At 31.2% G+C, this 27668-nt stretch overlaps 2 protein-coding genes and 2 non-coding genes across 15 annotated transcripts; 1 reads left to right on the top strand and 3 right to left on the bottom strand.

Annotated features, from left to right (window-relative positions):
- Positions 1-4888: 4888 nt before the first annotated feature.
- Positions 4889-8554, top strand: LOC18103333 (bidirectional sugar transporter SWEET2). 2 transcript variants are annotated; one of them, XR_008060471.1, is made up of 8 exons: positions 4889-5094; positions 5378-5414; positions 5508-5724; positions 5817-5975; positions 6073-6192; positions 6412-6547; positions 7604-7687; positions 8110-8554. XR_008060471.1 is itself a non-coding variant. In XM_006377651.3 (7 exons), the coding sequence occupies exons 1-6, from the start codon at positions 5034-5036 to the stop codon at positions 6523-6525; spliced, it is 708 nt and encodes a 235-aa protein (XP_006377713.1). In that variant the 5' UTR covers positions 4889-5033; the 3' UTR covers positions 6526-6547; positions 7604-8073. The 2 variants fall into 2 exon arrangements, 1 of the variants encoding a protein (XP_006377713.1); XM_006377651.3 differs by lacking the exon at positions 8110-8554 and having other exon boundaries at positions 7604-8073.
- A 1051-nt stretch (positions 8555-9605) lies between these two features.
- Positions 9606-19135, bottom strand: LOC18103332 (uncharacterized). Of its 11 annotated transcripts, none has more exons than XM_052445528.1 (4): positions 18790-19082; positions 12093-12157; positions 10051-11726; positions 9606-9790 (listed from the first exon to the last, which is right to left on the bottom strand). In XM_052445528.1, exons 3-4 carry the CDS (start codon positions 10567-10569, stop codon positions 9737-9739), a joined length of 573 nt encoding a protein of 190 aa, XP_052301488.1. In that variant the 5' UTR covers positions 10570-11726; positions 12093-12157; positions 18790-19082; the 3' UTR covers positions 9606-9736. The 11 variants fall into 11 exon arrangements, 9 of the variants coding, with proteins under 9 accessions (XP_052301488.1, XP_052301490.1, XP_024467287.1 ...); XM_052445530.1 differs by lacking the exon at positions 12093-12157 and adding an exon at positions 18313-18454 and having other exon boundaries at positions 10051-11493; positions 18795-19082; XM_024611519.2 differs by lacking the exon at positions 18790-19082 and having other exon boundaries at positions 10051-11493; positions 11616-11726; positions 12093-12400.
- LOC112323446 (U6 spliceosomal RNA) lies at positions 12174-12276 on the bottom strand. The gene has a single exon (XR_002976892.2). It is a non-coding gene; the product is annotated as a U6 spliceosomal RNA (small nuclear RNA).
- On the bottom strand, positions 18868-18970 carry LOC112323444 (U6 spliceosomal RNA). Its single transcript, XR_002976890.1, has one exon. It is a non-coding gene; the product is annotated as a U6 spliceosomal RNA (small nuclear RNA).
- Positions 19136-27668: the final 8533 nt, after the last annotated feature.

Raw genomic sequence — 27668 nt, 5'->3', positions numbered from 1 at the left:
TAGGAGAAAATTTAATACAATTTATATGCATATAAATAAATAAAATATAATTTTTTTAAATAGTTTTCTTGAATTGTTTGTTATTTTCTTGAGTTTCATCAATTGTTTTTTTTCTAAACTTAGAACCAATAGGAACTCGAAATGTGTCCCTCAATATCCTTAAAAGTGAAAAATAAAGGAAAGTTAGGTTGCCTACAATTGGAGGGGACCTTTACTGCCAAACAAATTAAATCATAATGACTCAATTATCCAATCCAGATCCTAAAAAAAAAACTCTTTGGTAAAATATAAGGATAAAAAAACTTCAATTAAGAACTTATTTATAATAAAAAATAAAATATAGGGACCAATAGAAGTTTTTCAAGAAATTTAGGGACCAAAATATACATCAGAAAAATATTGCATACTGTTAGCAATTGACACATCTTATTTATTATTTAACATCGTTAACTGATGAAAAAACCTAACAGTAACAATCATATAACAATCATATAACGTATAAAGATGATATGAATACAACAAAAAAATAGTAGAGAGACCTTTAAATATTAAAACAAAAATATAAGGATATACAAGAACATTAACTCGAGAAATAAACTACTCTTTAATTTGACATTTTAATAAGTTTAAAAGATTTTCTTAATGTTAATTATTTCAAATAAGACTTCCATCTAAATTTAGATGTTAAATTAGATTATTAGACCGCAATATATTGAGGATCAAATCAATTTTTTTAGTGTAAAATGATATTAAGGTGTTATTAACGTGTTTGTGGTAGAAAAAAAAATCAAACAATATGGGGATAACTCAATGTGATTTAGTCTATTTGGCTGATCCAAAAATAACTCGAAAGACTATTAAAAATATAAAATTATTAAAAACAAAATCTCAAGACAACATCTTTAACCCCATAGAAAATAAAATAAAAATTATAAAATTTAATTTTCAATCAACCATTGTTGAAAGATATAATTGAAAATGAAAATTCAATTAAAAAAATGATAAAAATGGACCTGAATCAACTTGGGTTAATTTGTCAAACTTGGATCATAGGATCAAGATAAATCTATAGAAAACAAATCAAAATAAATTATAAAATCCAATTCCAAATCAACTTAATTTTAAAAGATTAAATTGAACAAATAAAATCAATAAAAAAAACAATTTGAGTCACCTCGGGTTAATTTGCCAAAGTCATGAGACCATAATAACTTCATAAATTGGGTTAACCTGCAACCCGAGTCATGAGTCTAGCATAACTTCATAAAAAGTAAATTAAAATAAATTATGAAGCTCAATCCTTTATAAACCAAAAGGTTAATCAACTCAATATTGAAGGATAAAATTAAAAAAAAAACCATAAAAAAAATAATATAAATCAACCCATGTTAACTTGCCAAAATTAGGTCATGAGATGAGGATAACCTCATTAAAAAAAAAATACGAATTTTAATTTTCACTCAATTTAATATTGAATGATGAAATAAAAAAATGATAAAAAAAAAAACAACACAAGTCAACTTGGGTTAACATGCCTAGGTCATGAAAGCGGGGTAATATCATAGAGAGCAAACTGAAATAAATTATGAAGTCTAATCCTCAAACAATCCAATATTGAAGGATACAAAGAAAAGAAATCAATCAATCCAATATTGAAGGATACAAAGTCGTGGGTCGAATCAATTTTTTTACATAAAAAAATTCAAGTTTTGCTGAAGTGTTTTCTTATATAAAAAAATTAATTATGAACTCAAAATATGATGCATATTGAACAACATCTTTTTAAATGTTGATGCACTAACATATTGAATGACTTTCTTTTTAATATTGAAACAACAACATATTGGATCAATTTAAATTAACCTATCAAATCTGCAACTCAGGTTATGAGACCTGATAATTGTATAAAAAAAAAATCAAAATAAATTATGAAGGTCAATTTCTAATTAATCTAATATGAAAATATAAAATTAAAAAAAAAACAAAAAAATTCTCAGGTCAACCTAGGTTAACTTACAAACCCGAAAATCGGGTCATGAAATCAAGAGAACTAAAAAAAAAGCAAATAAATTTTTTTTTATAAAACCTCACTTTCAACCTAACATTAAATTGAAATCGAAATTTTTTTTATTATACCAATATTTAACTCAACTAAAATAATTAAAATAATTACAAAAAATAATTTCTAAAATAATTTAATATTATTCAATCAAATCCAATCAAATCAATATTATCCCGCATATAATATAAATGAGTGGTTGTTTATCCCTCCTATAACTCAAAACTAAAATATCAATGTTCGTCAAAATTTTATAATCAAGTTGTGGTATCGCTAGACAACGCAGGCTAACTTGAAATTAGAAGAGAAAAAGTGAGTAGCAGATCCCATTTATGAGGTCAAATCAACATTTAATGCCTGGATTTGGACGAAAGTACTTATTTAAGCTTATTAACTCCCAAGTTTACCAGACAGGTTCATTGAAGCGACAGCTATCATTTTTTATTTTTATTTTGTTTATAAGGTACATTTGACTTTCACAGTTACTACATTATTGCATATATTATTTTTTTTTAGCTAATGATCAGACGTGCAAGCATACATTTTATTTTTATATTTTCTAATTTATTTCGGCATAGGGCTTTCTCAAGATTTTACGCATTGATTTGGTTCAATAGCGTGTTTGTAACGCTTTGTGCATGTCTTGTGTAAAGAGTAAAGACAAGCAACAACCAAATTGTCTTGGAAGCGACTCCGGCACGCCAAATTATCATCACACACACACATAGTGATTTTATCCTAAGTTGAAGACTTTGCAATATTTTAGAGACAATTTATATCGATTGATCCATTTTGGTACTTAAAAATATGATGAATATGTTATTTCAAAAAACTATCTCAACCCAAAAGTTTAAGTTGTTAGATGATGTTATAAGATATGATTTATATTATTCTCTAACACATCCCCTCAAGTGAAAGTTCTTTGGGCTTGAAACTTGCACAGACTCATATTATATTATGCTTATTTTTTATCAAATAAATAGGGATGATGAGATTCGAATTTGTGACCGCTTGATTATTAAAGCTCTGATACCATGTCAAAAAAACATCTCAACCCAAAAGTTTAAGTTATTAGATGAGGTTCTAAGATATAATTTATATTATTCTCCATCATGTTATACTCTAACGACAAGATTATTTATCCATGATTTTATTAGTTATTTATTTACATGTTAATCAAAATTAAATCCTATTTTCAAATGATTTTAGGGATTTTTCATCTACATTGCTTTGCAGCAATATTAATATTCGTATAAATATTAAATTTTCATTACAATCCAAACTCAAAAAAACAAAAAAAAATTCTTAACATTAAAAACCAACCCTTTGATATATATATATATAATCTAGTTGTTTCCTAACATAAGAAAAAAAAAACTTCCAATAATTAAAAGAAAACCGACAACAAGCTGGAAAAACTTTGAAGCGAACATTTTAAAATCAATAAAGTTCAACGTTGATGGTAAGAGCATTTCAAATGAGTTGCATTGTCGCTGACTTTATTGTAAAAAGTATTTCTTTTAATTAAAAAAGATTATATATATCGATCATTTCTACCTAATGGCTCAAAGATCCCTTGAGAAATAAAAAAAAATATTGCTTCATTGTGATAAAAATTTCAAATTAATTATTTATTAAAAAATACCTCATCGCAAACCCAGGTTTTGAATTTTAAGACTTATAAAATTGTCATTAAAGCTAGTATAATTTTCCTGTTAAAATAAGTATTAATCATAACTCCAAGAAAAAAAATAAAGATTTCAACTATAAAATTAGACTCATGCTGTTATAAGTTAACTTTTTTTTTTTTATATATCGATATTTAAATATAGTATCAAAACAAATAAGCAAATAAAGAATAAAAGGTAGCCTCATATTAGTCCCCAACTTTTTTTTTGTCATCAATTGTATCCCCAACTTTTTTTTTTTGTCATAATTGTATTAAAACATATAAGCAAAAACCAAAGCCTTATTTTTTCAGCAATCTCTTGTTACCATATTTTGTAGTTTTACTATTGTTTTTTTTTTAAAAAGGATAAACATCCCCTTAAAAAATTAAAAAAAATAAAGACAAGACTCACACGCTTAGGTCAACCCAAGTTAGTCTAGTAAAATTAAATATTCTTTTTAACTAAATACTTTTTTTTACTAATTTTATCCTTTAATATTGAGTTAATTCATGATTGAGTTTTCTAATTTTTTTAATATTACCTTTATGAATTTTACAGGTCAACCCAAGTTAATCTAGTAAATCGAATATTTTTTTATTTTAATATTAAATAAAAATATTGTTCAATTTATAATTAAAATTTATATTTTTAAAAGACATATTATTAATACTTGAATTTTCTTAAGTTTTAATTTTTTTTCCGCTCTAATCCATGGTGTAACTGTGCCAATATAATAGTTAAACTTAAATTAGAGCAACTTTGTACCGTATCTATGAATAAAAATCCCAAAGGACTATTCCTTTTCATTTGAAATTGAAAGTTGAAAAATCTTTTGCACTAAAAGTAGAAAAATTTTGAATGGTAATTGAATGATTCTAATGTTATGTTTAATTAGTGTTTTTAAATAAATTAATAAATACAGGAATAAAAACATATTTAATTAAAAAATAATAAAATATATAAATATTTTTTTTATATATAATAATTTTAAATTAAATTTTTATCATTAAAAAAAAATTAATTGTGCAAGTGTCTTGGTCACTACCGTAACCAACGGGCCTGCCAGCTCAACCCCTTGTCCGGAGTAAGAAGGTGGGTGGCTGTTTTAGAAAAAAAAAGTGAGGCTTGCAATTCAAAAAACGTGGAAAAAAAATAAAATAAAATCAAGACACATGCTTCTTATAATGCCTTAAAGAGACAGAGACAAGAAGACAATATGGTTTGGTTTAGCTTCTCGTTGGTTGGATTATAATTGAATTGGTGTTAAAAAGAGAGCATAGAGTTGTTTAGTGAAGGAGGGATTGATGAGTGATTCTATTCCTAATCCTGTCTGGACTACTTGCAAGGATGCAGCAGGAATCGCCGGTGATCTTCTTTCTCTTTCTCTCCCTGATTCTGTTCCTAAATTCTATGCATACATTGGATAGTGTATTTATGCTTAATCAATTTATCGGCCCTTTTGGTTGTCGACGAAGGATTGTTTAGCTGCTTGCAATTCTCAGTTTGGAACTCGAAACAGATGTCAAATTACATGATATGATTTATGAAATGAGTGTATTTTCGCCACGTAAAATAAGAGGGAGAACCTAGAATTGGAATCCAATTTGAGAATTTTGTTTCTGATACCAGTACTATTTAATTGCTGCAGGGAATATCTTCGCTTTTGGGCTGTTTGTATCGCCTATGTAAGTTCTTCTTCCGTCCTAGGTATTCCTTGACCACGGAGATTGTTGTAATTCGTCCCTTGACTAGCTTTTTTTTTTTGTTGAAACTCCCAGACCAACATATAGGAGAATCATCAGAAACCGGTCAACAGAACAGTTCTCGGGGTTGCCATATATATATGCGCTCATGAATTGCTTGATCTGCATGTGGTACGGCACGCCCCTCGTATCTGCTGATAATCTTTTGCTTGTCACTGTCAATTCATTTGGTGCTGTATTTCAGTTAGCCTACATTATCCTGTTTACAATATATGCTGAGAGAAGAATAAAGGTATTTATCCCTTCAAATTTGCAAGCCTTATCTGCATTTTCTGGGTTCTCCATGGTCATTCACTTACATTTTCTTCCAATTGTTGCTAGCAGGTCAGGACGTTGGCTTCGCTGCTAGTTGTGCTTGGCCTATTTGCAATCATAGCCGTAGGAAGCTTGCAAATAACTGATCGAATGATACGTTGGCTCTCAGTTGGCTCATTGACTGTTGTTTCTCTCATATCAATGTTTGCTTCCCCACTATTTATAATTGTGAGTAAATCAATAACATTAGCCTTAGTATTTCCTTCCAGTAAACTATTTACCGTAAATTGCTTAATCTCGTATTGTTTTTTGCTTATGTCTCCAGAATTTGGTGATCCGAACAAAGAGTGTTGAATTCATGCCATTTTATCTCTCCCTTTCCACTTTCTTGATGAGCACCTCTTTCATGCTGTATGGACTTTTGAATTTCGATGCCTTTGTTTATGTAAGCTCCCCCTGGCACATTCATTATCTTCTCCAGCAACCTTTATCTTTTCCCTTTTTCATCTTTTAATACAGTAGGCTTAATGTACATGCATTATAATGTTCTCCGTATTTAACACAAATTAATTCCAGCAATCATAATTATGTAGCTGTATATGAATGAATTTATTGTATCTATAAATTTTCCCACTGAAGACTGATTTTCCTCTTTAAATTGCAGGTTCCAAATGGCATAGGCGCCATTTTGGGAATTATCCAATTAGCCCTATACGTTCACTATAAGAAGAAATCCACACAAGACTCTATAGAACCCTTGATAGCTTCGCATGCATAAATTAACATGCTGAAATAAGAAGGTGAGGAATAACTGATCTCAATTCAATAGTTTTGTTCTCTCTAATTGCGTGATAGTTTTCTCTTTTATGAGAGGTTGAACCTTTTTTATGCCTGGGTTATTTAATACTGGGGTGCCAGGGCATGTTAAACTTCTGTTGTATGAGAAATGGAACTTCTCTGCATATCTGAATGATTTTAAATGGGTTTGTTTATCCAACTTCCTAATCAAATAATAACAAGAAAAGCCCTAGGTGGGCTTGTAAATGGGTAACATATCCTAATTCATGCTATTTAGTCATTGTTGCGTGTGTGCGTACACATTGGCTATCAAAATCCAATGTGCACTGCTGATGTGTGGATCCATAATTTTTATTATTGCCTTTCATCTTTAAATCTGTTAGCATTGTCTATACTTTCCATGCCAGGGTTGATGTACATCGTCTAGTACATTCTTTGACTGAGGATTCGTTTATCGAACCTCTTCTGCTGAATGAGGCCTATGAGAAATAAAATCCTATAGAAATAAACCAGCAACTCTGCTAAATAGGCAAGTTCCTTAATAGACTCACATGATTAGAGGCATCTAGACAGTTTTATTCATCAAACTGTGATAATTAAGTGTAAGAAACAAATAATGCATCCGTGTCACAAGTCTTATTTGGCTTCTTCCTCTCCTCTTTTGTGTTTGTTTATGTTTTCATCAACACAAAAAGAAAGAGAGGGAGAGAGAGAAATAGCGTGTAGATTAAAAAAAATCAGACAAGCCACTTAAGAGAGGAAAGAGTTATCTCCGTTGTAGTCTAGGTCCATTGAACTGCTGAATGCAGAAAAGAAATCACATTATATTGCTCACTCATCTCTTATGGGGGGGTCATTATCTCTGTCTGATCATAGAAAAGTTGTGCGAGCCAATAGCATCATCCTTGATTTCTCCCTCCATTTCCAAGATGGTAGAGCAAGGGATGTCTCCTGTTTTAATAATCTCATTAGCTGTTGATGTCTTGATCATAAACTTTTCTGATTTCAAATGTAAGGAAAAAGTCTTACATGTAGGCCTGTTCTTCGTAATTCTGCAGGATAATCCATGGCAGGTCTAGCAGCTCATAAAGCTCATGTTACTGATCCTGTGTTAGCTGAGGCAGTTACCTGATTGTTTGCTGGTCACTTTTGTTCGTGGTGTTCCAGAAAGGTTGCAGAAGTTCTTGCAAGAGTGTTAGTTTGGCAGTGTTTGGTCTTGAGAATATTTTTTTCTCAGTGATGATGACCTCCATTTATTGAGGACTGCTTTTCCAAGTTGCCACTTTTCCTATTGTCCCTCATCTTCTTCAATTCGTAACTCTTCTCACCATTCTTTTTCAATATTTGATTGTACCACTTGGAAGCCTCGTATGTTTCTTTACCTGTTGCTCTCCTTCCTATTTTAATCTTGTTTCATCAGTTGCTCCATTCTTATTGTAATCTTGAACATCACTGTTCTTTCAAAAGCAAAAATTGAAAAAAATGATGCTGTGGTGGTGCCTTGGTGGACACAGCATTCTTTGGGTCACATGATGATGGTGGTATGTGCTGGTAATGTTCACTGTTAAGTTCTAAAAGGGAAGCTTAATAGATCAATTCAATATCACCGGGAGTGTCAAATAATTATATATTATATAGTTCAATTCAATATCAGTTGGACTCGCAATGAACACAAAACAAAAAAAAAAAAAAAAAAAATATTATTTGGAAATTAATAGATATTTATTGGCATTTCATGTTCATTTCTCAAAGAAATCTAACGGAGCCCACATTCCTTGCACATCCATCAATTGCTTTGCCAATGACAGGGGTTCTCGTTCCCCAAAAGTTGGAAATATTAGCATGGATAGCTATGGTGTGTGCACGTGTTGAAGGTGGTTGCTTTGCTACTTCATAACTCTAAATTTGGATGGATGTCTTTTAATTAGTGACCATTATTAACTACAATACTAAACCACATCTGTTTTTTTCTGTAGACTATCCACAATGAAAAACAGAGAAATTATTTTATTACCTTTTATTTTTTTATTTTTAAAGTTTTATGTGAGGGGTAGAATGGTCTTTGCACATGGTCAATTCATCATTCTAAATTTGTTTGGGGCAGCTTCGTCTTTTTATTTTTTTAATAACAGTACAATTACCATATTGTCCTTAGAGAGTAAACAATCAGAATCTTTAATCTAAAAGTTGTATAGTAATTTCAAATTATGACTATAGACTAAAAAATTAATAAATATACTGAAAACAAGCAAAACAAAAATACGATTATGATTTTACAAGTAGAAATGCAAATTCGTATGAATTGTGGACGAAATGAAGACGCGAAATAAAACAGTAATGGAAACTAATGAAGACACTAATTTGACTCCTAAATAACCCTAATATAATAGAAACAAATTGATTTGATCAAAACAATCAGTAGACAAATACGTTTTGAAACTCAACATAAATATAACATGTTATGTAATTTTAAAGCACTAGAATTGAAATAAGACCTAACGATATTGGAATGATATAAAATTAAATATGTAGTATCCTGATATCCAATAAACTACATATCTCAGTTTATAGATCATTATCTTATGTCTAGGTATTGAAACTCGTATATGTTCAGTTTGCGGCAGAATTAAACCTCTAATTGAAACCTTAAGAAAACAACATCAAAATAAGCTCAAATTTAATACATAGTGCAATTTCACCTTAATAGTAAATATATGAAATTTCAATTAATTATGAGGTGATTTGTTTAGGGATCTATATGAATTGTGTTTCTATAATAGAATTGCAAAAAAGCTTTGAATAACGTCTATTTCTTTTTTTTTTTTTAAAAAAATAATTTTATGCTATTGATATGTTAGAGATAAATAATAACTCTATGTCGCATAATTACCCATCTCTATTTAATCCAAGCAATAATCCGTGGGACACATTTTGTCTCTTGCGTGAGCAAGAACAAATATGCGGTGCAATGTGACCATAAATTATCCCATATCTTCTTCTCTCCTAATTTCTTTGGGTTTCTAGAAAACGTAAATAGAAGCAAGGAAGGTGAGCAGCATATAATGTAACTGCACAGCATTGTATGAGGGTTCTTATTGCAGAATAAATCTGGAAAACAATTCTTCAATTGGAAATCCCCCACATGATATCACTCTCTTGTCATGGTTACAAGCATCAACATCACCTAAATACTACGGCAATAGCAAATCCTTCAGAGTAGTTCTCAGAACAGCTGCTGGTTTTTCCTGCAACACATATAACACCAAGATGAAATGAGTGTTTAAAAGTATGGTAGCGACTACTTTTCAAACTATTTTTTAAAATACTTTTCGTTTGGAAATATATTAAAATAATATATATTTTTTTAAATCAACATATTAAAACGATAAGAAACATCAACAAACTCAGAAATTATTATTGTTGTTGTTCATGGAAGCAACAGAGATCAATTCTATAATACAGGATGAGTGTGGTTAGCAAATAAGCATTGCTCTCCTTTATTTACCTCGTGAATATTTTCTTTACGAGAAGATGTGAGAGAATGATCAAGTAGCCGCCCTCTTTCATCATAGAGAATAAGACCACTATACCTTGGAAGCTCACATTTCTCTCCCATTAGTATAGGCCTTTGCCACACTGCTGACAAAGAGTCAGGGCTTTGCCACCCCATACTTGACTCGCACCTTTCTAACCCAAGAACCGGTGGTGGCAGCAGCATCCCACTGCCACTGCCACTCCCGCTACTTCCCTCATCCCATTTGCTTGCTCCACTCCACCTCATTGACTCCATCAACACCCTCCTTATTGTGATCCAATTGTTAGAGCCAGGCTCGGGCTCAGACCACCGTTTTGAGCTACCTGTGCTTGGGTCTTGGTTCACTGATCTTTGCTTTGTTTGGGCCTTCCTCTTAAGCATGATTGCAGCGCAAAGCGCAATGACTGCAAGGGCTGTGCAAACAAATAAGAGAACTGCTTCTTGGGTTGTCAGCTTCCATTCGTCCTCCAAATTCCACAATGCTTCCATAACTGATTAGTATGAGTGTGAGACTGGGTGTTACTGATGATATCTATCATGCTAGGTTGCTGAGCGTGTAGCTTGGCTATATCAGGGTGTCTGTGATGACCTTCACGTGAGGTCCACCGCTAGCTGGGGTTAGGCCTAGTGGCTGCTCATGTGTAGTGTTCCCTTGTGTTCTAGCCGTTGGAAGTATCTCACCGATTTGAGCTAATTAAAGCACCTCACGAGGGATATATGTATGATATGCAAACTATACATGACACAGATGCTTGACTGCCTTCTGTGTGATTCGAGTTGGCCTGGTTTAATTGACTACTAAGCTATGGGAGGAATCACTTTCATGAAATTAAGCAAATAGTCAGAGCCGATTTTCACATCATCCCAAGTCTGAGTGCTCTATGGAACTTTCAAAATCTGCATCTTGTATTTTTCTGTAGAGACACCCAATTATCATCCACGATCGCTGAAATTCAAGAACATGCAATTGGTACACAGATTCCTCTCCCCTTTAGAGTATCTTTAGCCGAGCACATACTAAGCTTCTTATCGTTGACAATCATGAAGCAAAACACCATCAACCATTACAGTATGTGACTTGCAATTCGTAGTTTGCAACATATAGAAACAAAAACAATTGACTTGGTCTTTCTTTCTACCTGGAATTGAACCGCAAGAGAACCAATCTGCAGTTTGAAAGTAGTCAAGATATGTCTCCCTTCAGAGGAAAGTTTTGAATTCGAGGGAGGCAGAGGTAGATGCAATGGAAAGGTCTCCCTTCCTATCACATTGTGAAAAGACTACTTTCACAAATCCTATCAGTTTCATTAGCTTCAACAAAATATATACACAGAGACAAAACTGAGGATGGTGCCATTTTCCAATCTTCATCTTGATTGAGGCCAAAACTTCAATCTGGGGTTCTATTTTATCCTTCATTTTCCAAATATCGCACAAACAAATGAATCAATTTAGCATAGTATAGCTTCTCTAAAAAGCACCCGTATTGCAAACACTCACGCCTTTTTGAACAAGCAACAGAGACAGTAATTTACCTTAGAATGAAGAAAACTTGAAAAATGTCAAGAATTCCAGTCTAATACATTCTAATATCTTCTCTCTACATGTTGTAGGGTCTTCAAAGACAGTGAGCATCCTCGCTGCCACTGAACATAGAATAACATGACAAAATGTGTGCTTCAGCACAATATGAGATTAGAAACAGTCGAATGAAGAAACAGATTAGAAAAGCAAAGTGTGAAAAATACTGCTATGATTTGCAAGAATACACCCACTAATTTGCAACTTAATCAAGGTACTAAAAGGCTGCAAACACAGTGAGTTGTTTCCTTGTTTCAAAAAAGGTTTTCTACGATAAGTTCACCCTGAGAAATCAATGGTGCTGCTACCACAATAAGTGATTTTTCCACATACACTGCAGAAAGTACACTAAGACCATCACGATAGAAATCAATACCTAGATTTTGTCTGTAAATTGCAGAAAGCACAGAATCCAAAACATTAAAAAATACCTTAGCTTCTAAAGAACCCAGATGAGAAAGGGAGCCATTGAAGCAAGCAAGCAGAAGAGCAGAGACTGAAAAAAAACAAAAAAAAATTTGGACCATTTCTCGATTTGTGCGTGTCATCCTTGCGCAGGGGCCATGCTAATCTTCTCTGTATCGTTCCAATTTTATCGGATGTCCCCGAAGGGACAAGCTTCAGATCTCTACGTCGCGTATACAAAGACTATTAGTTTGCTCTAACCAGCCGATGTGGGATATCTAGTCCCGTTGCGACTACGCGTTTAGGTACGTTCAGTTCGCTCTCAACCTTGATCCCGTCACCATCCGTAGGGAAATTAAATATTTGAGCCTTTTAAACCGCAGGCATTAATTATGTAGCATTTAATTAAAAAAGTAAAAAAAAAAAAAAAAGGAAAGGAAAGGGAATAAAAAACTGTCCTCTCTTTTCTTCTCTTCTGGGCATCCTAAAAGCCTAATTGCCTGACCATTTTTTTTTTCTTTTCCTTCCATATGTTCTCGCTCTCTCTCAGCCCCAGTTTGGGATGGACCCCAGGCGCAATGAGGACCTGCCCGAATTTCCGTCTCTCTTCCTCATCATGTTCTAGGCTCATCTTGCAGCGCAACAACAAGACTTTCAATCTTTATTAGCTTACTACCTGCGCCCAGCTGCAACCCATGTTACGTTAAAGCAGGATTTGGAAGCGGCTCAGCATGCTTCGCAAAGGATTGCACATTGTGCGGATGCATTTCATTCAGACAAGGATGTTCAGATGAGAGAATTGAATGACAAGTCTGTACGGATGGAGATGGATCTTCGTGGGGTGAAAACTACGCGGAATGAGCTTCATCATGTACAGTGTGAGCTAGCTTGGGTTCCCTTGACCTGCTGTTGAGTAGTGATGAAAACCATCAATCCCATGGGCCATGATTGATTGGTTACAAGCATATTACTGCTTTACTTTCTGCGAGTAGGCAATCTTTTATTTGTATTTCCATTCCCTCGATTTTGTTTCCCAGAACAAATCTTTTTAATTTCTTTTCTCTGCAAGTACACTAGTAGCTTGGTGCCAATCTCTTGGTTGTTGCATATGATAGGCAGCCTTTTGTAATCAATCGTTGAGGCATTTCAAAGTCATGAAAATAGACTACATGGGTTGTCTTCCGGTTGCGTTTTTTGAAGCAATATGAATATTGCCAGCGTATTATACGTTGTATTTCTTGGTTTACTTCTTTCTTCTTCTTCTTCTTATTCTTCTTCTTTCCTTGCGTGCTAGTTTTTGGGCACTTTCTGATCTCGGTAGTGCAGGAGGTTGAAATAATGGGACAAAACATTAAATGAATGGATTGGCGATGATGATTTGATGTTGACTTAATTTGTAAACTCTGTAATGTAAGAGTGATGAGCACTCTAGGAAGCAGCATTTTGACAGGGTTACACTGCTGGAAGGATAGGGGGGGAAAATGTGTTGTGATGTTTAATTTATGGAGCTATATTGCTTATGTGAATGTGTTGGCAGCATCATCAGTCATTTGTCTTGGCCATATTCCTTTTGTTTATTCTGGATAGGTGTTATAAGCAAATGTGTTGGAGAATTGTCCTGCTTTTCGCTCACTCTGTGGTTCACATTTTTCTTTACCTGATAAAATCTAAAACTGGCATTTGTTTGCTGAGCTTAGAGGAGTGTCCATAGGATGGTCATTAAATTTTCAATCTGGATTGGGATCGATCCCTCCTACCTGCACAACAATGCTGAGCTTAGAGAGTGTCCATAGTTTGGTTATTGGAGTTGCAATCTGAATAGGGATCGATCCCTCCTACCTACACAATCTAGATAAGGAAATATAGTATTTAGAGCCTATAGTTTACAACAACAACCACTTCAAGACCAATAATGTGATGCTTTTTTGTCTTCTTACAGGGTCATTTTCTGTCTTGAGTCTTACTTTTCAATTCAGTATGCTAAATATTTTAACTGAATTGTGTTGAAGTTGAAATTTTTTTTTTTTTCTGACATTTAGACTTTTAGTCTCTAGAAAAGTTAATATTTGACTGAGCAGTTTGTGTTAAACAAAATATTTTAGTTTATTTTGAAGAGATGTAGAGGATTAATGTTCGGCTAGCTTGTATTGATGCTTACTTTTTATTGTTTTCCACTGCATCAATATTTTCTGGCATTTACAATCATTGCATGATTCTTTACTATATTTCTTGGAGAATTGGAGATGGTTCGAGTTGCAGATTCTTCTGTTAGAAATCGAAGACATGAATCCTTATTTTGTCCTCTCCCCTGAGTTGCATCCTTTACTCAAACATTAACCTTTGTTTATCAAGTACAGGATGCTGATGGTGTGTTGACGTATATATGGTGTGTTTAATAAAGGTAATCTTCGTACAAACCTAAACAATTCTAGATTTGTAATGTGATTCTCGGGATTCCTGAAAAAAATTTAAAATTTACTGTATTCATTGCATATATGTGTTTTGAGAAACCCAGTGGTACTCATATCTAGCAACATGTACTCCAAAAGCCTCTTGATATCCTTCCTTTTTTGGCTGGAGTTTGGTGGTTGTGGAGACAATGTTACATGGTTGCCTTTGCTGAGACCTATGCGAGTGCAGATTGGTTGATCAAAAGGATCCTCTTGTTGGAAGATGATTGTCTCAGAGCATGGAGGCTGGACTAAAACCCCAAGGATCCCTCCGTTGGTGTCCTGGAAGGCTATGTGAAATTGGATGTTGATGGCAGTTCCTTCAGGAATTCAGAGAGAGTTGGATTCGGTGGTCTTATTAAGGACATGGAAGGTGCTTGGTTGGTAGGCTTCTCTGAGTTGTTAGCGATAAAACATGGTCTCCATATTTCTTGGGACTAGAGGCATGGAAAGGTTCTCTGCAACTCTGTCTCCATAGATGCAACTTCATCTCCATGGATGTCATTTTTCTCATCTACAGTGAAGAACAAGTTTTTCACAAGTTAAGACCTCTTATCCTTGATATCAAGAGGCTACTGTTGAAACCTTGGGAGGTACAAATGCATCACACCCTCAAGGAGGCCAACTCTTGAGCAAATTTCCTAGCCAAGAATGTTGCTAGAGGGATGGAAAGGTTTCAGATTTGGGATCATCCACCTCCAGGACTGAGCCATTTTCTCCTAGCAGATTCTTTGGGAATCTTGTTCATTAAGTCCTAATTGTCTTGTTTGTTTCCTTTCATTTGTACAACAAAAAAAGGATTGATTTAGTGGAATAAGTACATTGTCATTTTAAAATTTGCCGAATTATAGTAGCATTATTGGAGCAAGCGATCGTTGTCTTGTTTATCCAGCAGGTTTTTTTATGTGGCATCTTCTCTCATTTTTATATTTATATTTTAGCTGCTGAGAAGAAATATAAAAAAAGAAAAGCTGATGATTTGAGACAATTTCTTGATGTCGTCTAACTATATTATATTTCGTTGGCACTAGGAGGTGCATTGAGTGGGTTAACCCTAATTATGTCATTGGATGCATTAGTTGTATGTGATGGTATTAGAACCATTATTATTATTATCATCATTATTATAAAAAAAAATTAATTTGAGATTTTGTATATTTTTATTAATTTATATGATATTTATTATATTTTATTATATATAAATATCGATTTTTTGATTCATGATTATATTTTTTATTCAATGTTAAAAACACATTAATAATACCTATACATTAATTATTTTATATTATATAAAACAAAAAATTATTCAACTTGCAACGAGGAAAGTTGAATAAACAAGTTAATACTTTTATTTATTTATTGGAATAGATGGTTCTCAATGTATTTAATTAAATGTATGTATATGCCTTTTGATTTATAATTAAAATTTTAAAAAAAAAGTTTGAAAAAGCTTGCATATTTTTTTTACCAAAAAAAAAAATACAACGAAATACGAGTCAAATAACTAATTATTTTATAGAGGAGAAGAATACATTGAATTATGACATCAAATACCATACCTCATATATATTTATGCATGAAATACCTTGGGTGGGTTAAAAAATGAGCTGACTGGCAGAGGTGCGGTTTATCTTGCAAAACTCAAAGAATTGAATCGGGTATTTGTGTAAATAAGGGTATTTTCATCATGAACAATCAGCTGCTCATCCTCAGTTCATCACTCTCGGCTCTCTTTTTCCTATTGATGAATCCAGTCTTGATCTGCGTAAATGGGTTGAAACTAGACAATCACGTAATTTATCTCAGACTAAATTATTAAAGATTAAATTATCCTTAATTTTGGGGCAAATTGAATCTAATCTTTGAGCTTCAATTTCTTTTTTATTCGAGTATTTCAAATAATTTTTTGGTAAAAATCAGAAAAGAGTCATTTAATTAATTTAACTACAAGTGATAGTTTAAAACACAATATGTTGTTGAGAATATATGATATCAGAATATAATAATAATAATAATAATGAAAGGATAGCAACCTGGGTAAACTAAATTTAGATAATTTATCCTTTATTTCATTATTGATACATTTACTTTTGTCTTTAAATATGTTATGGCTAGTATAGCGTTATAGTGATTACAATTTAAAGTGTATTTTATATAAAAATTTATTAAAATAATATTTTTTATTAAAATAATAATAAAAAAAAAAGATAAACCACGTAGAATTTGGATCAAAAATCATAATGTAAAGGCTAGATTTGCAAATATCGAGTTATTGTTGTAGCAATTTTGGTGTGTGAAATGTTATTGTTTCTATCTATTATCGAGTTCATGTCGAACAAATAAAATAAAATCAATGTATTCGCAACTATTAACTATTGAACAAAATGCAAGAGACTAAATATGCCAAGTAAATTTATATGGCAACAACATAACATTCATATTTGAATAAAATGAAGCATAAATCCATAAAATATTTTAACAAAACACCTTAATAGCAATGATCCACATACTACACACATAACAGTTTACAAAAACATTCACCAATTTGTTAGCTACATTCTTCAATCAACACAATTGAGTTGAGCACTGGGATAATGCAAATTTACTAGTCTGTAATTTTAGAAAATATAGATTAGTCAAAGTATATATTTTGCATTACAATAATAGAAAGATCATGTATATTAAATAGAAACACATGTGTTTATGTCGAGGGTTGAGAGAATGATGTACTAGCATCACTTCTGCCAACTTTGGAACCTCTAATGCCTCTACTAGCAACACTAGATTCTCTGGATATGAAAGACTAAAATAGCCTAAAAGTGGGGGTGAGTTCAGGTTTTATCGACCATTACCGTATGTGACTTGCAATTCGTAGTTTGCAATATATAGAAACAAAAACAATTGACTTGGTCTTTCTTTCCACCTGGAATTGAACCGCAAGAGAACCAATCTGCAGTTTGAAAAGTAGTTTGACATTGTGAAAAGACTGGCACAATACGGGTTAATGCTTGTTTCTGTCTTCATCTCGCTCCCCTGCAAGACCATCCTGGGCAAAGCCACCAACCTGACACCTGCTAGGATGAGGGATGATTGCCACCTTGTAAACAAAACAACCAGCGAGACAAGTTTGGAAAGATCATAGAAGCCTGCGTTTAGAAACTTGTACTAATCATCATCAAGTAATGCCAAACCTTCTATATTTGTCTAGCTCAACAGAATAAACTGCTTCTTAACCATAGTTCTTGTATATTTGTAAACAAAACTCTTATTAACTGCATAAAATACAAATCGCCATCAAGATAGAAATCACTGGCTAGATTTTACCATTAAATTACTGAGAACTTGACGGTGATCCTTGCCAACCAAATCTACACTGGACCAAGATATCCCAAGAATCCACCTAAGGGATTTCGCCACTTGGAGGAAAAAAAAACAGATTCATATAATATACACTACATCTGTAGTTTGTGATGGGACAATCAATAATATCTGAATTCAAAAAAGGGTCAAATTAGCAGAGAAGATGTATCATGATATTGAAGGCAGAATCCAGCTCAACTCCTATCAGTTTCATTAGCTTCAACGAGATACACAGAGACAAAACTGAGGATGGTGCCATTTTCCAATCTTCATCTTGATTGAGGCCAAACTTCAATCTGGGGTTCTATTTTATCCTTCATTTTCCAAACATCGCACAAACAAATGAATCAATTTAGCATGGTATAGCTTCTCTACAAAGCACCCGTATTGCAAACTCTCACGCCTTTTTGAACAAGCAACAGAGACAGTAATTTACCTTAGAATGAAGAAAACTTGAAAAATGTCAAGAATTCCAATCTGATACATTTTAATATCTTCTCTCTACATGTTGTAGGGCCTTCAAAGACAGTGAGCATCCTCGCTGCCACTGAACATAGAATAAGATGACAATATGTGTGCTGCAGCAAAATATGAGATTAGAAACAGTCGAATGAAGAAACAGATTAGAAAAGCAAAGTGTGAAAAATACTGCTATGATTTGCAAGAATACACCCACTAATTTGCAACTTAATCAAGATACTAAAAGGCTGCAAACACAGTGAGTTGTTTCCTTGTTTCAACTAAGGTTTTCTACGATATGTTCACCCTGAGAAATCAATGGTTCTGCTAACACAATAAGTGATTTTTCCACATACACTGCAGAAAGTACACTAAGACCATCACGATAGAAACCAATACCTAGATTTTGTCTGTAAATTGCAGAAAGCACAGAATCCAAAACATTAAAAAATACCTTACCTTCTAAAGAACCCAGATGAGAAAGGGAGCCACTGAAGCAAGCAAGCAGAAGAGCAGAGACTGAAAAAAACAAAAAAATTTGGACCATTTCTCGATTTGTGCGTGTCATCCTTGCGCAGGGGCCATGCTAATCTTCTCTGTATCGTTCCAATTTTATCGGATGTCCCCGAAGGGACAAGCTTTTCTTCTCTGCGTCGCGTATACAAAGGCTATTAGTTTGCTCTAACCAGCCGATGTGGGATATCTAGTCCCGTTGCGACTACGCGTTTAGGTACGTTCAGTTCGCTCTCAACCTTGATCACGCCACCATCCGTAGGGAAATTAAATATCTGAGCCTTTTAAACCGCAGGCATTAATTATGTAGCATTTAATTAAAAAAAAAAAAAGAGAGGAAAAGGAATAAAAAAACTGTCTTTTCTTTTCTTCTCTTCTGGGCATCCTAAAAGCCTAATTGCCTGACCATTTTTCTTTTCTTTTCCTTCCACATGTTCTCTCTCTCTCTCTCTCAGAGGATGTGAGAGAGAGCCCCAGTCTGGGATGGGCCCCAGGCGCCTTCCTTATCATGTTCGAGACTTCGAGGCTCATCTGGCAGCGCAACAACAAGACTTCCAATCTTTATTAGCTGACTACCTACGCCTAGCTGAAACCCATGTTATGTTAAAAAATAATGTTCTTCCTGTTTCATGCTGAATCTTAAAAATAATCAACCTAGAAATAACTTAATTGACTTATTTTACTTAATAAATTAACCAGCAACCTAGTCAAAATCAATACAAAAACATGTACAATTTTTTATTTTTTTTAAATGATGTCATTATAATATTTAAAAAGAAACTTAAATTAATTTAAATAAATTCGTCCGACCTGTGATCAAACCTTATACTAATTTGACCGATTAGTTTCATTAAGTATAGGTCAAAGGTATAATATGGCATCTTAAGTGTAAACATAATCATTAATTCACATTATTATTATTTTTGAAAAATTACCTAACCATCCAATATTCTATAGTTAATTTTATATTTACTCATTGTGTTTTAAAATATTATAGTTTACATTTTAAATCTTGACAAGCAAATAACAATATACATCCTTCCTTGATATGTTTAAAAAAAAATTATTTAATTATTTACATGATTGACATTACTTTCATCTGGTGACTGAAGAGATACGGTTGAAGCTACTGGAGTGGTTGAGGAACACGACCGCTGCTACTTGAGAAGATGAGAGAGACGCTGAAGAAAGGTGAAGCTGTAACTTGCTGCTGTTGTTGGAAAGGTGGGTGCCATGGCCGAGGATTTGCTGCTTTTCTAAGCACTTGCTTTGAAAGAGAGAGAGAGAGAGAGAGAGAGAGAGAGGGTCACATTTTTTGGCTAGATAGAAGGCCATGTTTATTTCAGCTATTGCTTTCCATGGCTGCTAGTGAGGTGGAGCTAACTGGCAGTGCGTGGCTGTTTTTTGATGGTAGGGAGTGAAGGGCTGATGGTTTGGGAAGAAGAAACTGGTCTGTATTTTTCTTTGTTTTTTCTGTGTGTATGGTCAAGATAGGGTTCACGATGAAGAAGAAGAATGAGGAAAATGGTGAAGGCCTTATTTTAGCTGTGTGGGATTCCTCTTTAATTATAGGAAAATTAATTATTTCTTTCCTTTCAATTGTTTTGTCTACTTGGTGATTAAATAATTCAAAATCACTTTATTTTTATTTTTTTGTACTTTTAATTTTTTTATCCAAATATTTTTTTTTTTTTTTGAAACAACATCAATTTGATGGGAAAAATAACTCAATAATTTTGAAATGAGTACATTAAAACTAACTAAATGCATCCAAAGTAAATTTTTCAGTTTTTAGTTTTTTTGAAAAGAAATTAAAAATACCAAAAAAAGCACAAATGCATCAAAAATAAAAAAAAATTGGAATTTTTTGTTGTGTTTTTGCTATTTTTTGGATTTTTCTCAAAAACAAATAAAAAAAGGAGGGTAAGAGATTAGGTAATGACAAACATTATAACATATGAATATTTAATTAGCTATGTGACCCGTGCTTTGATGCGGGTTAAATACTATTTTTTTAGTTAAGAAAAATGAATATATATGATTTCCCAACAAGTTTTTTTAATATAAACAATTTTTAATTATAAATTGAAATGCTTATACATGCATCTAATTAAATAAATTATTATATTTGATCTCATAAAAAAGTAAATGTGAAAGGAAAATGAAAAAAAAAAGAGCATGAAGGTCAATTTCAAGAAATTTAAATTTTGAAATTGAAAAAAAAAAAATTTAAAAAAAACAACAAAAAACTAAAGTCAATTCATATTAAATTTCAAAAATTGTGACCGTGGTTAGGAGATAAAAAATAATCATATAAAAGGCAAATCTAAAAAACAAAAACTATAAATGGTCGTGGTTTTTGTCATATTTAAATTTACTCAACTCTTATGTGATCTATAAATCCATTAAAATTATTTGACTAATTTTGAGCTAGTTTACAATTCGACATGTAATAAGAATTTTTTTGTTGTAAAATGAAATGTAAAGAACAAAATAAAGTTATCAAAAACATTTTGGGGACCATATTATTTATTAGTGACAGTTTCGTGGTGTGAGCATACGTGCGTGTGTCAATATTTAACATCTAGATAAAAAAAATTAATAAGAAAAAATATTTATTTTTGTTTTCTTAAAAGGAAATTTTCTTTTCAAGTTTCGTGCATATTATCACTGTGGTTGGACTAATAAATCTCTAAAGTCATAATAAAAAATAATAGAAGTGCAGTAAAATTTTACTTCTCATAATATTTATCAACCCTTCATCACTCTTTTAAATTTATCATCAAAATATCCGCTTGAGAATCCATATCGCTAATGTTTTTATTTTTATATTTTGCTTGTCATTTATGGAGATGTATATTGAAGGTGGTGATTAAATCAGCTGCTTTTCTGACGCATTTTTATCTTCGATCATTTCACATTTGAGTGTCTCATAAACCGTATGAACAAGCATTTTGTCAGGAAGATGGAAAAACATATGAAAATCATGGTCTTGCCTTCATTTTTATAAAAAATATTTCTAACCAAATAAATTAATATATTTGATCTCTTAAAAAATTAAATGTAAAAGCAAAGTGATAAAAAATCATGGAGGTCAATTTTTAAAAAATTAAATTTTAAAGGTTGAAATTGAAAAAATAATAATTTAAAAAGGACAACAAAAAACTAATATCAACTCATATTAACTTTCAAAACTCGTGACCATGGTTATAAAAGAAAAAATAACCTCATAAAAGGCAAATCTAAAAAGCAAAATGTATAAATGACCGTAGTTTTTATCATATTTAAAATTTACTCAACTCTTATGAGATCTATAAACCCATTAAAATTATTTGACTAATTTTGAACTAGTTTATAATTTGACATGTAATATGGATTTTGTTTGTTATAAAATAAAATGTAAAGACCAAAATAAAGTTCTCAAAAACATTTTTGGGACCATATTATTTATTAGTGAAAGTTTCATGGTGTGAGCATACTTGGGTCAATATTTAACAGCTAGATAAAAAAAAGTAAAAATTAATAAGGAAAAATATTTATTTTTGTTTTCTTAAAAGGAAATTTTCTTTTCGAGTTTCATGTATATTATCACTGTGGTTGGACTAATAAATCTCTAAAGTCATAATAAAAAATAATAGAAGTGCAGTAAAATTTTACTTCTCATAATATTTATTAACCCTTCATCACTCTTTTAAATTCATCATCAAAATATCCGCTTGAGAATCCATATCGCTAATGTTTTTATTTTTATATTTTGCTTGTCATTTATAGAGATGTATATTGAAGGTGGTGATTAAATCAGCTGCCTTTTTGACGCACTTTTATCTTCGATCATTTCACATTTGAGTGTCTCATAAACCATACGAACAAGCATTTTGTCAGGAAGATGGAAAAATATATGAAAATCATGGTCTTGCCTTCACTTTTATAAAAAATATTTCTAACCAAATAAATTAATATATTTGATCTCTTAAAAAATTAAATGTAAAAGCAAAGTGATAAAAAATCATGGAGGTCAATTTTCAAAAAATTAAATTTTGAATGTTGAAATTGAAAAAATAATAATTTAAAAAGGACAACAAAAAACTAATATCAACTCATATTAACTTTCAAAACTCGTGACCATGGTTATGAGACAAAAAATAACCTCATAAAAGGCAAATCTAAAAAGCAAAATGTATAAATGACCGTAGTTTTTATCATATTTAAAATTTACTCAACTCTTATGAGATCTATAAACCCATTAAAATTATTTGACTAATTTTGAGCTAGTTTACAATTTGACATGTAATACGGATTTTTTTGTTATAAAATGAAATGTAAAGACCAAAATAAAGTTCTCAAAAACATTTTTGGGACCATATTATTTATTAGTAAAAGTTTCATGGTGTGAGCATACTTGGGTCAATATTTAACAGCTAGATAAAAAAAAGTAAAAATTAATAAGGAAAAATATTTATTTTTGTTTTTTTAAAAGAAAATTCATTTTCGAGTTTCGTGCATAATATCGGTATGGTTGGACCGATAAATCTCCAAAATCATAATAAAAAATAGTAGAAGTGCAGTAAAAGTTTACTTCTCATGGTATTTATCAGCCCTTCTTCACTCATTTAAATTCATCCTCAAAATATCCGCTTGAGAATCCATATAGCTAGGGTTTTTATTTTTATATTTTGCTTGTCATTTATGGAGATGGATATTGAAGGTGGCAATCAAATCAGCTGCCTTCCTGACGCACTCTTATCTCTGATCATTTCATATTTGAGTGTCCCAGAAACCGTACGAACAAACATTTTGACAGGAAGATGGAAAAACATATGGAAATCATCTTGCCTTCACTTTAAAAAACAAAATTTCTTACCAAATAAATTAATATATTTGATCTCACAAAAAATTAAATGTGAAAGGAAAGTTAAAAAAACCATGAAGGTCAATTTCTAAAAAATTAAATTTTAAAGATTGAAATTGAAAACAAAATAATTTAAAAAAGACAACAAAAAACAAAAATCAACTCATATCAACTTTCAAAACTCATGACTGTGGTGATGAGACAAAAGAATGACCTTATAAAAGGCAAATCTAAAAAGCAAAATGTATAAATAACTGTGGTTTTTATCATATTTGAATTTACTCAACTCTTATGTGAACTATAAATCCATTAAAATTATTTGACTAATTTTCAGCTGGTTTACAATTTGACATGTAATAAGGATTTGTTTTGTTATAAAATGAAATGTAAAGTCAAAATAAAGTTTTCAAAAACATTTTGGGGACCATATTATTTATTACTAAAAGTTTGATGGTGTGAGCATACGTGTGTCAATATTTAACATCGGGATAAAAAAAGTAAAAATTAATAACAAAAAATATTAATTTTTGTTTTTTAAAAAGGAAATTTCTTTTTCGAGTTTCGTGCATATTATCACTGTGGTTGGACTAATAAATCTCCAAAGTCATAATAAAAAAATAGTAGAAGTGCAGTAAAATTTTACTTTTCATAGTATTTATCAACCCTTCATCACTCTTTTAAATTCATCATCAAAATATCCGTTTGGGAATCCATATAGCTAGGGTTTTTATTTTTATATTTTGCTTGTCATTTATGGAGATGGATATTGAAGGTGGTGATCAAATCAGCAGCCCTCTTGACACACTATTATCTCATCATTTCACATCTCATTGTCCCATAAAGCATACGAACAAGTATTCCGTCAGAAAGATGGAAAAACATATCGAAATCTTCGACTTGCCTTCACTTAGATAAAAACATTTTTGACCAAATAAATTAATATATTTGATCTTACAAAAAATCAAATGTGAAAGGAAAGCGAAAAAAAAAAGCATGAAAGTCAATTTCCAAAAGATTAAATTTTGAAGGTTGAAATTGAAAAAAGTAATAATTTAAAGGACACCAAAAAACTAAAGTCAACTTATATCAACTTTCAAGACTCGTGATCGTGATTATAAGACAAAAATGACCTTATAAAAGGCAAATCTAAAAAAAATGTATAAATGACCGTGGTTTTTATCATATTTAAATTTACTCAACTCTTATGTGATCTATAAACCCATTAAAATTATTTGATTAATTTTGAGCTTGTTTAAAATTTGACATGTAATAAGGATTTTTTTTGTTATAAAATGAAATTTAAAGACCAAAATATAGTTCTCAAAAACATTTTAGGGACCATATTATTATTAGTGAAAGTTTCATGGTGTGAGCATACGTGTGTCAACATTTAACAGGCGGATAAAAAAATGTAAAAATTAATAAGGAAAAATAATTTATTTTTGTTTTTTTAAAAGGACATTTCCTTTTTGAGTTTCGTGCATATTATCGTTGTGGTTGGACTAAGAAATCTCCAAAGTCATAATAACAAATAGTAGAAGTGCAGTAAAAATTTACTTCTCATAGTATTTATCGACCCTTCATCACTCTTTTAAATTCATCTTCAAAATATCCGCTTAGAAATCCATATATCTAGGGTTTTTATTTTTTTATTTTGCTTGTTATTTATGAAGATGGATATTGAAGGTGGTGATCAAATCAGCAGCCCTCCTGACACACTATTATCTCATCATTTCACATCTCAATATACCAGAAAGCATTCGAACAAGTATTGTGTTAGGAAGATGGAAAAACATTTGGAAATCTTCGACTTGCCTTCACTTTGATAAAAACATTTCTGATAAAATAAATTAATATATTTGATCTCCCAAAAAATTAAATGTGAAAGGAAAGTGAGAAAAAATACATGAAGGTCAATTTTCAAAAAATTAAATTTTGAAAGTTGAAATTGAAATTTTTTAAAAAAAAGACACCAAAAAACTAAAGTCAACTCATATCAACTTTCAAAACTTGTGACCGTGGTTATGAGGCAAAAAAATGACCTTATAAAAAGCAAATCTAAAAAACAAAATGTATAAATGGCCGTGGTTTTTATCAGATTTAAATTTACTCAACTCTTATTTGATCTATAAACCCATTAAAATTATTTGACTAATTTTGAGCTAGTTTACAATTAGACATGTAATAAGGATTTTTTTTTTGTTATAAAATGAAATGTAAAGACCACAATAAAGTTTTCAAAAACATTTTGGGACCATATTATTTATTAGTGATAGTTTCATGGTGTGAGCATACGTGTGTCAACATTTAACAGGAGGATTAAAAAAAAGAAAAAATTACTAAGGAAAAATATTTATTTTTTGATTTTTTTTAAGAAAATTTCCTTTTCGAGTTTCGTGCATATTTTCGCTATGGTTGGACTAAAAATCTCCAGAGTCATAATAAAAATTAGTTGAAGTGGAGTAAATTTTTACTTCTTATACTATTTATGAACCTTTCATCACTCTTTTAAATTCATCCTCAAAATATCCGCTTGAGAATCCATATAGCTAGTGTTTTTATTTTTATATTTTGCTTGTCATACATAGAGATGGATATTGAAGGTGCTGATCAAATCAGCAGCCTTTGTGACGCATTCTTATCTCTGATCATTTCACATCTGAGTGTTTCATAAACCGTACGAACAAACATTGTGTCAGGAAGACGGAAAAACTTAAGGCAATCTTAGTCTTGCCTTTACTTTTATAAAAACTAATTTTTACCAAATAAATTAATATATTTGATCTCACAAAAAATTAAATGTAAAAGCAAAGTGAAAAAAAATCATTAATGTCAATTTAAAAAAAAAAAATTTGAAGGTTGAAATTGAAAAAATAATAATTTAAAAAGGATAGCAAAAAACTAATGTAAACTCATATTAACTTTTAAAATTCGTGACCGTGGTTATAAGATAAAACATGACCTTATAAAATGCAAATCTAAAAAGCAAAATGTATAAATGACCGTGGGTTTGATCATATTTTAATTTAGTCAACTCTTTTGTGATCTACAAACCCATTAAAATTATTTGACTAATTTTGAGCTGGTTTACAATTTGACATGTAATAAGGATTTTTTTTTTGTTATAAAATGAAATGTAAATACCAAAATAAAGTTTTCAAAAATATTTTTGGGATCATATTATTTATTAGTGAAATTGTTTTGATGTGAGCATACATATGTCAATATTTAACATCAGGATAAAAAAAGGTAAAAATTAATAAGGAAAAATATTTATTTTTGTTTTTTTAAAGGAAATTTCCTTTTCGAGTTTCGTGCATAATATCGGTATGGTTGGAGTGATAAATTTCCAAAGTCATAATAAAAAATAGTAGAAGTGCAGTATAATTTTGCTTCTCATGGTATTTACCAACCCTTCTTCACTCATTTAAATTCATCCTCAAAATATCCGCTTGAGAATCTATATAACTAGGGTTTTTATTTTTATATTTTGCTTCTCATTTATGGAGATGGATATTGAAGGTGGCAATCAAATCAGTTGTCTTCCTAACACACTCTTATATCTAATCATTTCACATCTGAGTGTCCCAGAAACCATACGAACAAGCATTCTGTCAGGAAGACGAAAAAACATATGGAAATCTTCGTCTTGCCTTCACTTTTATAAAAACTATTTCTTACCAAATAAATTAATATATTTGATCTAATAAAAAATTAAATTTAAAAGCAAAGTGAAAAAAAATTATGAATGTCAATTTCCAAAAAATTAAATTTTGAAGGTTGAAATTGAAAAATAAATAATTTAAAAAGGACAACAAAAAACTAATGTCAACTCATATTAACTTTCAAAACTCGTGACTGTGGTTATAAGATAAAACATGACCTTATAAAAAGTAAATCTAAAAAGCAAAATGTATAAATGACCGTGGTTTTTATCATATTTTAATTTACTCAACTCTTATGTGATCTAT

Source organism: Populus trichocarpa, chromosome 11 (genome assembly GCF_000002775.5).
Source record: "Populus trichocarpa isolate Nisqually-1 chromosome 11, P.trichocarpa_v4.1, whole genome shotgun sequence".
Classification (NCBI taxonomy): Eukaryota; Viridiplantae; Streptophyta; class Magnoliopsida; order Malpighiales; family Salicaceae; genus Populus; species Populus trichocarpa.
Note: the sequence above shows the minus strand (reverse complement) of the source record. Positions and strands in the feature narration are given on the sequence as shown.

Bases quoted from the DNA above. Each gene is read 5' to 3' on its own strand.
- LOC18103333 (XM_006377651.3), top strand. From the start codon at position 5,034: ATGAGTGATTCTATTCCTAATCCTGTCTGGACTACTTGCAAGGATGCA. The intron at 5,976-6,072 runs GTGAGTAAATCA...TTATGTCTCCAG, and splicing joins CTTCCCCACTATTTATAATT to AATTTGGTGATCCGAACAAA. The intron at 6,193-6,411 runs GTAAGCTCCCCC...TTTAAATTGCAG, and splicing joins ATTTCGATGCCTTTGTTTAT to GTTCCAAATGGCATAGGCGC.
- LOC18103332 (XM_052445528.1), bottom strand. From the start codon at position 10,569: ATGGAAGCATTGTGGAATTTGGAGGACGAATGGAAGCTGACAACCCAA. The intron at 9,791-10,050 runs GTAAATAAAGGA...TATGTGTTGCAG, and splicing joins GTAAAGAAAATATTCACGAG to GAAAAACCAGCAGCTGTTCT.